Genomic DNA, 15,288 nt, shown 5'->3' with positions numbered 1-15,288 from the left:
TAGTGAATCCAACATTTTAAATTCAATACAATTGTTTTCTGAGTTCTACAACACTGATCAAACACGCACATAACTAAGCTGCTGCAACTTTGCACCAGGATTATACTATTCTAAAACCAACAAATTTAGGAATTTTGCATATGTAAACTAAACTTGGAATTGGAATCAAAACCCCAAAATTAAACCACTTTTCCTTCCATTTCAAATTTAAAGTGCACATTCTATACTACCAAATGTAACCTACAACAAATAATTGCAATTTCAAGTTACAATTACATTTGGCATGACAAGTAGTGTATTTAAATATGGTAGGGTAAAAAATAAAATATAAAATATAAAAATAAAAATAAAAAGAAGGAAAGGAAAATAAGAAGAAAAACGCCTTTTGCATCATATAAGTTACAAAATACAGGAAAATTAGTCAAAATTTGACCACGGGAGAGCACTCATGAGCTCTCTACTCGCTGTCTTTTTGCGGAATCATGACCATGTACTTCAGATAAATCTATAATCCTGTCATCTTCACTCCTATTAACAGGCTCTTCATTGTCTTGACATTTAAAAGTCCAGCCAGCAAAATCAGATTCGGAGAACAGGGAGGTCGGAGTTGCCTTGTAGAATGCAAGTGGTACCTGTTTTACCCTCCGTCCAATCTACAATCAAAGACAAAATTGAAACAAATTTTATACATCAAATGCTGAAAACTCTGTTTCTACCATTATAAAAACTACAAAAATATTTCATTATGCCTCTGGCATGTCATATAGAACAAGAAGCCAACACTCAAATTCAGAGAACATCAAACTATGCAGCCTTTTTCAATTTTTTATCACAAGCGATTCAGATGTGAATATGCTACAAGGAAAAATAATACAAAATATGTGAAAATTTGTGTAATTCATCTTACAGATTTACATAATGAATCAAATAATTCAGTAAATCAGTTGCATAATCTGGTTTTATTATGGCATTATTCAGTTCCTGAGATGATGCAGGGGAAAATGGGTGTTCTGTATTAAATTTGTTTGTTACCATATGGTTCACAGGCTATGTGCCCATAATTGGCAAGCCGTCCTTAATTTTGTTCTTTATCATTTATGGATACTGGAAATGGTCTTTCTCAGTTGTAATATAAGGGTATGCCCTCATTATTTGTGCTATAATTTTGTTTATGTGGTTTAATACATTCTGACTTAATACTACTGCTACTACTAATAATAATAATAATATAAAATATTGGCCAACAATTATGCCTAGATGAATAAAAAAATATAGCTTAAATATAACTTATAATAGTCATACCCACAGCAATTCAACAGAAATGGTATTCAAATTACCAAGAATATAATCAAACATAAATTTATCAATGCAATAAAAAACAGCAAGATTTGTATTTTTCATTTACATCCGTAAAGCTAATGAAGTATGACCAGGTTTTCTGTAAACAGATGTAATATTACCTCCTCTCTAAATATTGTGGCATATGAACCAGAACTGAAATCCTTGACTGTGACTTCAGTGGTTTTGCTTCTGACTGTCAAATCATTCTCCAGTGACAAAATAAACCTGGTGAGGCACGAAAACAGGCATTGTAAATATTAAAGGACATAAAAAAATGTTCTATAATAGAAATGCACACACAGGTGTCAGACAGAGATGATCAGGTGAGTGAGTACCTTGAAACCGGTGGGCAGTAGTGGTGACGGAGGGTATCAATCTCCCATAGAGAACTTCCTGTTGAAGTGTTTTATTAATACATAATAGTTAAATTTATAAAGAAGATTTCCATCATTTAGGGAAAAAAAATTATAAAGATATTTTCCACATTGAGAGTGTACGAGAGCATGCTAGCATGAAACAAACTTAATTCATTTTTTCTTTTTTCAAATTAAAGTAAATAAATTAAATTCAAAATCGAAACATACAAATAAAAAAGTTAAAACAAAGATACATTAAGTCATCAAACCAACTGTACTCAGCAAATGAAGGAGAAGAACAAGAGCAGCAAAGGCACTGTGTAGACCAGACTATCAGGAAACAAAGATAGATAATGTTCAGCACAGCTTACAAAATCTAAATTTTTCTTTCCAGTCTTTTTTATGGAATGCGTCGCATACAGATTGAATGTTAGCTCATTACCAGTAATTTGATTTCAATAATTAATCCTTCACTATCTAGCTGGTCTTCTTCATCCACAAGTGGCCTGTATGGTTGATTTTTCACCTTCAGAGTGCGAATATTTTTCTTGAAGCTATTATATCATTAACACCAACTTGGGACCCTTATGAATGTTAGCCTCAATAGTCCTATTTCATGTTTATTTTACATCAGGAAACTTGTGTTCGGTTTCTAGTATGTTCTCTTATGTTTTGGGAGTTAAAAAGGTATTTTGACAATTTCAGTATTTGCTGAAAATGGGCTACAGGAAGGTTCCATGGATCATATTTTAGCTTAAGTGAGAGTATCAGGGTTTTATTTGTAAACTTTAGCATGTTTGTATTGGTTTCAATCATCAAAGTCTTTTAAGTCTATAAATATGCACTCAAACCTGTATTAGAATCAGGATAATCAAAAAGTTCAAATATAATGATATAATGCTTGCAGTCAAATAAAGATCAAATACATTTAGAAACAGATGGAATTTGTAATGCCCCCTTCAGATTATCTACTGAACTACTAATCTTAGTTGTGATGTCGAACTTCTTCCCCTCGTCTTAAATTTCTGCACTCCTCTTCTTACCAATAATAAAACTTTATTAATCACTCCGTTTCACAAACTTAATAATCCTAATTTAGTACCAAATTCACCAAAACATAAAAGAAACAGAATTAGTGTACTTGGTTATTGTTCATAGCCCCAAAACTTTGCCTTGCCTCACAATAACCCAAAACCATACCCCATCTTACTCCCTTAACAAACCCTCATGCATTTGGAGTGCTGGAGTTAGAGGAAAGAAAAGGAAAAGGAGGGCGATCTGATCTTGTGTTTATTTTAAAAACAAGGGGAAAAGGAGAGGATGAGGAGAGATGAGGAAGAACTTAAGGGAGGATTTGAAAGGAAAGAAAAGTATAGTTAGTGATTAGTTACTTAAACTGTATTCCTAAAAAAGTGTGAATTCCTTTTTTCCCCTTATCACTCTCAAAATAAAATACTAATTCGTTTCTTTTTTCTCCACTATCTTTTCCAAACACAACGAAGGATTACCATTGTATTTTTCTTCATTTTTCAAACACAATGGGTTAACATCATCCTCTTTTTTCTACCATAACTAATACAATCCTCTCTTTCTCTCATACTTCTCCAAATGCAAGAGAAAACTCCATCCTTTGAACAACCCTTTAGCTGCCAAATATAAAAGACTATTATTAACCAACAATTTGAAGTGCTTTTCTTGTGTATTCTTGATAAACCAGCATTTATATATAAATGTAGTAGGATCTGTTTGGAAAGTAATAAGCCTCTTTGACATATCTTTATTTGCACCTTCTTTACCATGCATTTCTTCGGGCTTTCAGGCCACAACAAATTCCAGATTATCCAGATGATACGCTGCATGGAATGCCCTCAGCAGCTTTGCTCTTATATCCACAGTCAGGAATGGTTGTTCAGATTAAAGCAAGTTTGTTAAAATGCTTGCCACTAGAAGGTTCAAAATTTTGGAGTTGCAAAAACAGGTTTAGGAAAATGCTAGTCTTTAGAAGATTCAAAGGTTTGGAACAATGACGTTCATCCCCTGGGCTTCAAACGACAGTGATGGCACGGTTGGATGCAAAGGTTCTGGGGCCTGGTGCTACCCAAGCATGAGTACTTTCATTGAGGGTTTTGGGGCATCTTTTCTTGCCGTTCCCAGACACTTTCTTCCTGGCCGGGAGTGTAGTAATGGATAGAGGGGATGAGGGTTTGTTGGAGACCTTGCAAAAGATGCAGATGAGAAAGAGGAAGACTCAACAGGAGTGTCGGTGGCTGTTGCTGGTGACTCTGGCAAATAAGACCCTGGCCTCAGGTAGGGACGGTACCGGGGGATCAATGCAATGGGTCTAAACTGGGACATCTAGGTCACGTCCACATATGCACGCATAATGTATACTAAGACTTTCACTGTCACAATTTAAATGTATACTAGACTTTCTTTGTCACAATTTTCCACTCAAATTTCCATTTCTTTTATCCTAAGCGAAGGTCATTCTTCAAAAAAAAAATCCAAAAAAATCAATATGATCATTTCATGAAAAAAATCCTACTTCCCCACTATGGTACAAACACAAAGATTGCATGAAAATTTAACGCCTTTTCAAATGAATTTTGAGACCGAAGAAAGTTTTTCGTTTCTGATTAAATTTGATGGCTGTTCAGTGCTAAAGTATATTAATGATTTCCTTTGTCAAACTGATGGATGAAGAGAGCACAAAATTGAGGTTTTAGTGCAAGTACGAGGTGGATGGTAAGCCATGCTAATTTTCTTTTTTATGTTTCCAAAAATAATGTATGATGTAAATGGGGAAAAATGAAATAAAAAAAGAGAGAAATAGGAGAAAGAAAATGAGTGGGAGGGTGCACAAGCTACTTTTAAGCATCTCAATATCCACACACACACACACACATAGAGAGAGAGCACTAGAGAGGGATTAAAAAGGGGAAGAAAAGAAGAAAGAAAGATAAAATAAAGAGGGACAAAGAGTTCTATCAAATATTGAACTATATTCATTTATCTTTAAAGTGTATATTTTTCTCCCAAGGAGTACCTATTTATAAGCCCGACAGAACCCAAATAACAGATAATTACCTTAAAATTTATCCTACCCAACAAAATAACAATATCAACCTTGCCTTTAGCCCAACAGGGTTGGCAACATGAATTCTCTTTTTCCATTTCTTTTAATTACAAGTCATGTCTCTATGAGAAAAGGTCACAAATAGAGTTGAACCAAGAAACAGTGCAAAGGCATAATGATAGTAGGGTCGGGATATCCCTGCCCTCCGAACCGGATGTGAAGGTCCTGTTGTATAAAGGAACAAACTACTGGATTGATGTGGACAAGTGGGAGACAGCTTAAGCTTGCACGTGCTATAAATTCTTTACTTAAATGTCCTTTGTCGAGTAGGCTCTGTTCGTCCAGAACTTCTAGATATTGTTGCGTGTCTCCATTCCTGAATGGCTGGAGGAGAAGAACTCTACCCTAGTGTCCCTAGTGCATCATATCTATGCCACAAACTCAAAAGTCAAACCAATATGAGTTAGCAGGGCAGCTGATTACTTCAATGGGCTGATGAAGACGGAATAACCTTAGCGTCGTTCAGTTCAATTGTTCCATTCAATGACTATTCCTTGTCAAGCCTTAAAAAAAAAAGATTCCTGAACTTCTTCAAGAAAGCGATCAAGAAAATACCCCCCCTCCCTATAAATAGGTAATTGTGGAATCCGCAAGCCATTTGACTGTGACAGGATATAGTAGAGTCGGGATATCCCCGCCCTCCGAACTGGATGTGAAGGTCTACCCTCATCCGGTTCTCTGCAGGGGAATCTCCACTAACCGGTTCCCCTCATATCCGAATGAATAACAAATAATGACCTCCGAATCTAGGAAGCCTAACCCCGTTCTTCCACTTATTGAAATCCCTAAAGCTGCAACTTCTCCATGACCCTTGTGCACCTAGAAAATTCAGAGGCAGCATCATTCCAAGTTTTCTAAGACTAGAATCATTGAGTTTCTCAAAGCTCAAATCCATCTTATAATAGTTTAATCAACTGAGAATCGTGGCAGTGTAGGACAGTCCTATTGAGTTTCTCAAAGCTCAAATCAATCTTTTATTAAATGGAAACATGACCAAATTAACTATGCCAGAACGAAAAGGGAGATGTAGACGATCTGACAGAACCACATGCTTCATTTGCTTTGCTATTCTTCTTGTCATGGCATGAAAAAAACTTCCGGTTCCAAAAAAAAAGCTAAATTTCAGTTTTTATTAAAAAGCTCAACAAAAGCTGACAAGAAGAATTTTTGGAGCGGAAACTTACTCATGGCATTACTCTTTACAGGATCACTTTCCTCATTGTTAAAATGATCAACACCTGGCATTTTAATAGCCATTTCTACGTTGGTACAGGAGTCCTCTGCACCATCACCATGCTCCTCTCCTGCTCCTGAATCATCTGCGGCAGCTCCAACACCATCCTGCATAAATATATAAAATTTATGCTCTAGAAAATGTATGAACATGCCGGTATCGGATCAAAATAGTGTTCTGCACTGGATTAACCATAATAAAAATATGTACGATGGAGCTATGATATTTAGTGTCATGAACCATAATCAAAATATATATGGATACCAATCTCTTCTTTCTTTTTTGGGGGCCAGGGGGTGATCATTTCCTGTACCATAAACATTGCACTCTATATACACTTCTCAATTCATTGTCTTGATGCTATTCTTTGACCAATCTCCTCCGCATTAAATTGTCATTTAAGAGAACATTTTCCAATTTTTGGGTGTTATTTCACCATCAATTAAATGTTTGGAGAATAAAATTCAATATATTCCATATTATCCCTGCTCATATGGAAACCCATTACTAAGTAATATATCACCACGGTTTTGACATAAAAAACGCCTAGCACCGCATGCCACGACAAAATCAAGATACAATGATACCTAATACCATTAGTTGTTCATAACAAGGAAAAAAGGGCCTCAGTAGGAAACTATTTTTATTACAAATCAATATGCCAAACTTTAAATAATTCTCATGACAGTTTCCAGTCCATTATATATGTAGATCACATCAACACATCAAGCTGATGCTCTGTTCTTCCCTAGAACCCATCATGTTTCTTTCCTCATGCCAAAATTCATGCTTTGTAACAGAATCCAAAACATGTGATTTTCCTTGGACAATAGACAGTGAAATCATTTTTCTTTTTAACCTTTCCATCAATCACCCAAGTACAAAAATAGCATCAACTATCAACTTGTATATAATGCTAATATGTTAGTAGGAAAATATGTGCGGTAATTTTATGTTTGTCCTAAAACATTTGGAAAACCAAAAAAAAAAAAAGGGTAAAGGAAAGGAATGAAATGATGTGTATGGAAGCACAACCAAGGAAAACCACATGCCTAAATATCAAAAAGACTCCCATCTTCATTTAGTGCAAACTGCAAAGTATATCATGCCAAGACTTTATGTATAATAGTTACATAAAACAAGCACTCAAAATATAATTGCTACCTGATGCACCAGAAAATTGATTGAAGGATGTCTCCGCAAAATGTTGTGAATTAATGCAATAATGATCAGTGCTCCTGAAGGAGGGACTGAAAGTGCCAGTCTGCTCAATTTCTTAGCAAAAGCAGCAGCCACATATGCTGGAAGAAGTGGCGATTTCAGGCAAGAATCAAGAAGCTGCAGATGACAATTTGCAAAGTCTTAGAAATTAACCAGTAAACCCTAAAAACTTATACGCTAAATATTCCCTAAAAATGGAACACCTATTCCTGATTTCAGTTTTATTTTTTCCCTTTTTTATTCTTTTTAGTCCATGAATGTGGCTTTACACCCTGTGCCCTGGCCACACCAGCAATTTCATGGCAATGGTGCATCACACCAAGTAACTGAGTAACAAGGACTGAAAAAAGTTATAAAGAAGGAAAGATAGAACAATATACTTGCACCTTATACTCCACTTTAAACTTCCTTAAAAGTTCCACAAATTCATTTCACTTCCCCAGTGACAGAAGTTAACCCAAATCTAAATTATAAAAACTTGATCGTACATGCCACGAACATTCTCATAACATAAATCATCACCATCATCATCATCCTTGCCTTAATCCCGTTCATGTTGGCCATTCTCATAACATAAATGATGGTACCATATCCCCTAAAGTTAAAATAATACTGATAAGCATAAAAAGTCATTTGCTAGGCCCATCCAAATATAGTCAATATTTTAAGGCCAGAAAATATGATTTCCATGAAAAAAAAATTGTTGCTTAAGCAGAAAGTTTAAATATGATGGATAAATGTTTGTTGGATGTCACCAGTCTGAAAAATAGAGACGTTTACTTCAAATCAAACTCTTAACAATTACATGTTCATATTCAGATTCGTGGAACAAGAGCCACATTTGACCTAAAATCTTAACTTCACAAAATAACTAGTGATGAACTGTTCTCATTTTACCTCAAAAAATTTTGCACGGTACTTTGCCATAAAGATAGAGGGCACCAACAGCGCATATAGTTTTTCATAGAAGTTAGGATACTCCAAATTATGTTGTGTCATAAGAATGTACAGGCCGCTAAGAGCCATGACACTGATAACACCGCCAATATCATAGGATCTTGTCAGAAAATCACTGCACAAAGATAAGTTGTTAAGTTCAAAAAGGAATGAAGTCTACAAAAAAAATAATAATAATAAAATAAAATAAAATCACAGTTTTGGACTCACCATAACATGATTGGTTTAGACATATAAGGAATAACTGCCTGGTGGAGACTAACAAGAACCTGAGTATCAGAAGACAGGCATGTCAAGGAAGCACATAGCATACACAACCAAAATAATAATTCTATATATATATATAAGAAAAAAGAAAGCAAAGACAAGGATTTGAATAAAAATTAAAAACAATTTGGTACTAACGAAAATGGTAACATGACTTGCATATCTTAACGTTTGGATCAAAAATTAACAGGTATACAACAAAGAATAGTACAATTAAAAAGATAAAAGAACCACACACCCCATCAAGAAATGATGGAGTGAGAAGATATGGTAACGGTACAATTAGCTGACAGTACCCTAGAGTTTTGCACAAAGATTTGCACTCCTTACTTCACAAGATGAACCCTAAATCAACCACTATCCCAAATATTAATAGAAAAGCATGGTAACAAAACAATGAAAAGATATTCAAAGAAACAAAATAAAACTGGGTAACTCAAAAGAACAGAGAAAAGCTACGTATCAGAGCATTATATGAAGAGGCAGTTAGACCTATGCTGTGAAATGTGAACTATCGAGATGGGGCTTAAGTCACAGCCTATATTTTGGACGGAGTATCTACAGAAGTCAACTTTAAAGTCAATTGATGTCTGTAAATCAGATCATATCCAATCATGAGTTTGTTTAAGAAAAACTGGAACGTGATAAAATTTAAAATATATAGAAGCAAATATCAGAAGTCACGCACGGTAGAACATTGGTGAACTCAATCAAAGCAATAATCGCACAGTAATCCAACCAATACTGACATACAATATAATTGAGTAAAGCTGTGAGATTACCTCCTTGTATACATCAAGAGGAAGCGATAACCTAAGAAATGATATCCATGCATTAGTAAACTTCAATTTCATCCGTTTGGCAACATTAGATGCAGAAAATACCTGAAGAAGATAAAATCCTAAAACATAAATACTGCAAATTAAGGTAAGAACAGAATATACATACGAGGACAAATTAGATGCACAAGTAAAAAATAAAAAAAAATAAAAGGATAAATAAAGAGAGAGAGACTAGAAATAAATTAATAATAACAACTTACTTTATTACGAGATTTTTCTGTCTTCTTCTGGTTATCTTCTGCTTTCAGAAACCTAGAATGCTCTTTCTTATCACCTTCTTTAGTAAAAGTTCCTAATCCATACAGAAACAAGCAAACATAACATACTGCATACCAGTTAACCATAAAAATAGCATATCAACTAAGCAGAAGGGGAAAATGAAAAAAAAAAAAAAACAAAACAAAATTTTGGGATTGAGCCTCAGACACCCCCCCCCCCCCCCCCAAAAAAAAAAAACACTGACACTCCACCACCACCAGAAAAAGAAAAGGAAAGGGACAAAAAAAAAAGAGTTGGGATTAAAGAAATTTAAACATGTATATAAAAAACTTAAAGGACAGCTTTGAAGCATAAGATGATAAAATCATCAAACGAAGTAAAATATAAACCTCATGACATGAGGCTTGAGCCTCAAAATCCTCATTACGTTTACAGTCCACTTGGATTGAGGGATTTAGACAGTAAAAGAAATAAAATGGAGGGGAAAATTACAACAAGTTTAGATAGAAAGTAAAGAGGGAAATTAAGAAAAATGGAATGTATTCTTAACCCCTAGAACCCTGCTCCTGCGTTCCATAAAAAATGTAGGAGGAAAAGAAGGGTAAGGATAAAGGGAGTTAGCAATTACTCGTTTCCCCTTATTTTATAATTATTATTATTATTAAAAAAAAAAAAAAAAAGGCTTTACATTTCTCCCCTATTATTCATGCAAGAAAACATCCATTCCTTTGTTGTCTTTCCTCAATCTTTCTCAATCAAGAGGTGGTGTAACCAGTATCCTTTCCCTTCTAATTATCCAAGCAAGAATAAGGGCTATCATTATCCTCCATTCTCTTTTTTCTGTAATAACTAATTGTATCATTCCTTTTCCTTTCCCTCCGTGACATCCAAGCATAGTGTGAAATTTTAAAATCATAGAAATGTTTTTTTTTTCTTTCCTAGTTGGTACTCAACCCCTCCCGCCCTCCCTCCAAGGAATTGTTTGCACCCAATAGGAGTCGAACCTTAGACTTGATGCTTCTTGAGGCACTAGAGTCAAGTGACTTATTGTAGCGGGTGGGCGCTTGCCCATTTACCCAAAAGCTCAAGTTGTTAGATAGTGTTGCATACCCACCCATTTATACACACTTCAACCCCCATCCAAATTTGATGTAGGACAAGTCCCACTTGTAACATTCTCCCCCAACCAAACCCGCGCAACGCCCTCGTTACCCTGCCTACACGGGGTCAGACCCGGACGCCCTTTGGGTCGGGAGCTTAGCGTGACACCTGATTAAGGACTGGGTTTGGCTCTGATACCAACTATAACAAGTGGGCGTTTACCCATTTACTCAAAAGCTCAAGTTGTTGGGTAGTACTGCATACCTACCCATTTATACACACTTCAACCGCCATCCAAATCCAACACGGGACAAGTCCCACTTGTAACACTTATCCACTTGAGCCAACCCCTTGGGGTTAATCATAGCAAATGTTTCATACGTACAGAAAAACATACACATAAACACACACATGTATGCATACACATGCATTATTTACATACACTGACATGCATACAAGTATACACCATTTTAACATAATATGACACAGAAAATTTTGCTTATATTGTAAGTTTAAAGTTTTCTCCATTCATGAGAAACCATACGGCAGGCCAATAGCCTCAAAATAAAATGTGGATGATCATCTTATAATTATTTACTTACCACTTCTGATAATTGATAATTTTGGAGGAACCAACTTGGTTCCATGGGGGATGATTAATAAGTCTATTGTTTAGCAATTAATATCTAAAAACTACTACATTGTAGAATATAGAGAGAGATTAAAAGACTTATGTAAAAGAAAATTCGATAATACTCTAGCATATGCCATAGTTTGGACAATGCGATACTAAACCTATTAAATTCATAGGGTGATTAGCCTGTCTCAAAAACACTTTGATGGTTTAATTTAAAATATAAAATATTTTAGTTTTTCCTTTTGCCAGAAGAGTTCATTTATTATACATAAGATACGCATTCTCTAAGAAAATGTTGTAAATCAAAAGATACAAATAGCCGATCTTGTATCTATAAAGTTTGGAGAAACTTAAGGATTCTAAAATATAAAATAAAAATAAAATAAAAAAATTAGTATCACCTGATAATTAATTATTAAACAGCTGACTGTAAAAGAAAATATCTCTGCTTAATGTCCCAGACCTAAACAAATCATCACCATCACATTTAAATAGACCTTGCCTTGTGCATGCAAAATTCAAATAGAAAGACAATGACCCTGTAGCCATATAACTACATGCTAGAGGCCAGAATCGATGCAGTTTTGATGCATGGTGAAAAAATAATAATAATAATAAACTAAAAAATGGGAATTGGGGTCATTTTTTTTTTTTGATAAGTAGAATTGGGGTCATAAATAAAAAGCAAAAAGATCATTATGATATTCGATGTTAAACATAAGCAATTATTCACCTGACTCATTCCACATTTCATAGTTAGCTTTTTCATCCAGGCCTTCAAGAGTGGGGATGTGTAATAAAATACGGTATATCTTATGAATAGAACGCTCTATGCTGCAATAAAACAGCAGAATTTCAGTCCTATCATAGCTTCATTGGAAGAAATTTTCAACATGAATAAAGTCCACATAGAATATTGAATTATAAAATCTTTTATGCAACACCTAAAAAATTATTAAATCAGTAAATCATGGCATCTACAACATTTTTTTTTTTTTTTTTTGATAAGTAAAATCATGGCATCTACTACATTACTATCAAATATCTTTCAAACATCTATATTTACTGAAACATGTCCAGGACACGCGCGCGCGCAAAAAAAACAAAAAAAAAAAACGACAATGCCATCAATGGGAGCAAGTGGCACATGCATATAGGATATGAAAGAGTCAAAGGTCAACATGGAAGCATATCATAGCGCAAATTGCATAGTTTCTTGTTATGAGACGTGATTTATCGGGATGGTGTAATGGCCAATGATATAAAGTTTGAAACTACACAGAGCTGACGTTTTTTAAAAATTGGCTGCTGACCTCCACATCACTGATCAAGGTACCATCATCTGCACTGCATGATTTTTCAGTTCTAATACCATTCTTATTCAATGACACTATTTTGACCTCGACACTGAAGTGCTTATACAAATTTACCATAAAACAATTAAAGGAAACAGGAGAATTGAATACTACAAAGAACACCATAAAACAATTAAATGATATCTACAAATTTACCCCATCATAAATTCATAATATATCAAGCTGGGAAGTAATACTCGTATTGTTCATTTCTCATCCAGCAAACATTTTGATTACAAAATGGACAGAGAAGTTTAAGAGACTGGTCTACAAGGAAAGGAATAGTTATACAGATTAAACTAACCTTGCTCTTGATTGACTTTCGTTAGTGCCATCCACATTTGCAATGCTGTTGCCTAATGGGGGAAACAAATGGGTAAACCAACTAAAACACACACACACACAAGTACGAATACCAGGGAAAAGTTGATTGAGCCTTGAATGCTCAATAGACAATGCCATAATACAATATGAATCAAAACTAACAAGAAGCTTGCAGAATAAATACCAGATGTTTCTTCTGTCTCCAAAGTTCGAGCTAGCTTTTCCAGAGTGATGTAAGTAAAATAACTGTACCAGGAAGTTAGAGATTCAATAAAGAAATCATCCAACAAATTGTTTGGAAAGTAAAACAATTATAAGCACAATTTGCCCCTCATTACTTTTCAAAAATTAGAATAAAAATAAGAACACAAGATATATAATTTAAATATCTAGAATATAATTTCTAAATAAAAGTTATCAAAGGAAAGGCTGCAAATTGGTGACAAATGACACCAAGACGCAACATGCCTGGTAAATTGAAATAACATATTATGATCCTCAAAAATGTGAAACTGACCACACGTAGATTGACCCAAAAAACAATTAAAAAAAAATCCAAAGCTGCCAAATCAAATACTTACAAGATTAGGCAAAAAAATATTGAAAATCATTGTAAAGACTGTGATTATACCGGACATCAATGTACTTGAAATACTTCGACGCAAGAAAATCTAAAAATATATCAATCTCCAACGCAGAGTGAACCTACAAGCCAAAAGATAGCAAACATGATTATATTATATACAGCAAAAAAGTACAGAATTTTGGTCTGTAAATTCAAAAGCAGTGTATAAACTACTTACAATACTCTGAATCAACCTGTGATATATAGCAGAGTGAAACCTTCCCCCATTCCCAACCTTTACAAACTCCATTATTGTGTCCAACACAACTTCCTAATCAAATGAAACCAAACGCATACATATTAACGAGAATAATGATGTGTGTATATATAAGATAAATTGAAATAAAAGGCAATATTACTCTGAGAGCTTCTTCAGAATCCGGAGATACGGCAATATCGATGAGTTTTCTGATGAGGTCGTCGAACTTGGAACGGACCCAAGTTCGGTAGATGAATTCGGGGTCATTCTGTGAAACTTGGGAGGAAAGTTTAGAGGCGGAAGAGGGAGGGAGTTGGGGGAGGAGAGGAGTGAAGAATGACTGTAAAGATAGCAAAGATTCGAGTGTGTAGTGAGGGGGAGAGGTAGGGGAGACGAAGGTGAGGAGGATAGGGAGGTTGTTGATGTGTGCCCTAGAAGAGAGAAGTTGGTGGCCTAGGGCTTTCAGTTCTGCGAGACTGTATTTCTCTCTCTTCTTCTGTTTCTTGACTGGAATGGACGCCATGGCTGAATTGGATTTACGAAGACGAAGACCACAGCCGACTTGGAGGGAAGAGAGGCACTGAGAAACGGAGGTAATATCACGTAAGAGAGAGTCGTTAGGGAAACGTCTATTGTGGTCTGTTTGGCACGCAGGTTATCCTACCCCAGTCCGTTTTTGATTATTTTTCCTGCCACGAGTCACGTTGTCCTCGAGTGGATTAGTTGATAAAGAAAATAAATAAATAAATAAAAATTTATTTTTTCCTTCAAGATGACAAAAACACTAGTATTTTATCTATTTTTTATTTTATTAATTACTTAATAATTCAGTGGGTTAGTACCTCTAATAAATTTTAGTATGCTAAATTTTAACTCTGTATTTACTAATTTAACTTCTAAAATTTCTTAATTATAATCTTACGAGCACTTTTCCATTTTAGTTAGAGATTCTCGTGCCATCTATCAGAACCCATACTATTTACTTTGCAAAAACTCATTTATTCATAATTTTTATAATGCGTCTACATTCCAAAGGTTTACACATTTAAGTGTAAATCCACACATATAACTGTTCTTAACCTCTTCCCAGTTATGCAACGCTTTTAATATCTAATAATTTTAAGAAACTTAAATAAAAAAATAAAAAAAAAAACCCTTTAAATCTGAAAAAAAAAAAAAAAAAAAAAAAAAAAAAAAAAAACTTCTTCCTAACCATACTTCAGATTATTTCATCTCCTGAAAATATATATATAAAAAAATACTTAATTTTTAGGATAAAGTACACTAACACCCCCTGAGGTTTGTCATAAGGACATTCAGATGGTCTATTTTGAGACAAAGACACCCCCTCAAGTTTCATACAGATACCAAAAACACCTAATGGTAATGAATTAACATTTTTGCCCTTTGCCCTTTATACTGACCAATTTGAAAGTTGAAATTACATTTTTAACCTTTACTTACAAACTAATCC

At 34.6% G+C, this 15,288-nt stretch overlaps 1 protein-coding gene across 1 annotated transcript; it reads right to left on the bottom strand.

Moving 5' to 3' along the window:
• Positions 1-159: 159 nt before the first annotated feature.
• On the bottom strand, positions 160-14,454 carry LOC132293767 (protein NUCLEOLAR COMPLEX ASSOCIATED 4). Its single transcript, XM_059791380.1, has 15 exons — positions 13,975-14,454; positions 13,794-13,886; positions 13,622-13,695; positions 13,175-13,236; positions 12,971-13,022; positions 12,045-12,145; positions 9,555-9,646; positions 9,295-9,396; positions 8,456-8,514; positions 8,186-8,360; positions 7,232-7,405; positions 6,018-6,174; positions 1,677-1,734; positions 1,461-1,566; positions 160-653 (listed from the first exon to the last, which is right to left on the bottom strand). The coding sequence occupies exons 1-15, from the start codon at positions 14,335-14,337 to the stop codon at positions 447-449; spliced, it is 1,875 nt and encodes a 624-aa protein (XP_059647363.1). The 5' UTR covers positions 14,338-14,454; the 3' UTR covers positions 160-446.
• Between the last annotated feature and the right edge of the window lie 834 nt (positions 14,455-15,288).

Source organism: Cornus florida, unplaced genomic scaffold (assembly GCF_030987335.1).
Source record: "Cornus florida cultivar Cherokee Brave unplaced genomic scaffold, ASM3098733v1 CherokeeBrave_3.0.0_Hap2_Chr02, whole genome shotgun sequence".
Classification (NCBI taxonomy): domain Eukaryota; kingdom Viridiplantae; phylum Streptophyta; class Magnoliopsida; order Cornales; family Cornaceae; genus Cornus; species Cornus florida.
Note: the sequence above shows the minus strand (reverse complement) of the source record. Positions and strands in the feature narration are given on the sequence as shown.

What these genes read in the sequence shown, in the direction of transcription:
- LOC132293767 (XM_059791380.1), bottom strand. Translation starts at nt 14,337, where the DNA reads ATGGCGTCCATTCCAGTCAAGAAACAGAAGAAGAGAGAGAAATACAGT. An exon ending in GGAGACAGAAGAAACATCTG is followed by an intron (nt 13,023 to 13,174) that starts GTATTTATTCTG and finishes TTCCCCCATTAG; the next exon opens with GCAACAGCATTGCAAATGTG. An exon ending in CTCTTGATGTATACAAGGAG is followed by an intron (nt 8,515 to 9,294) that starts GTAATCTCACAG and finishes TCTGATACTCAG; the next exon opens with GTTCTTGTTAGTCTCCACCA.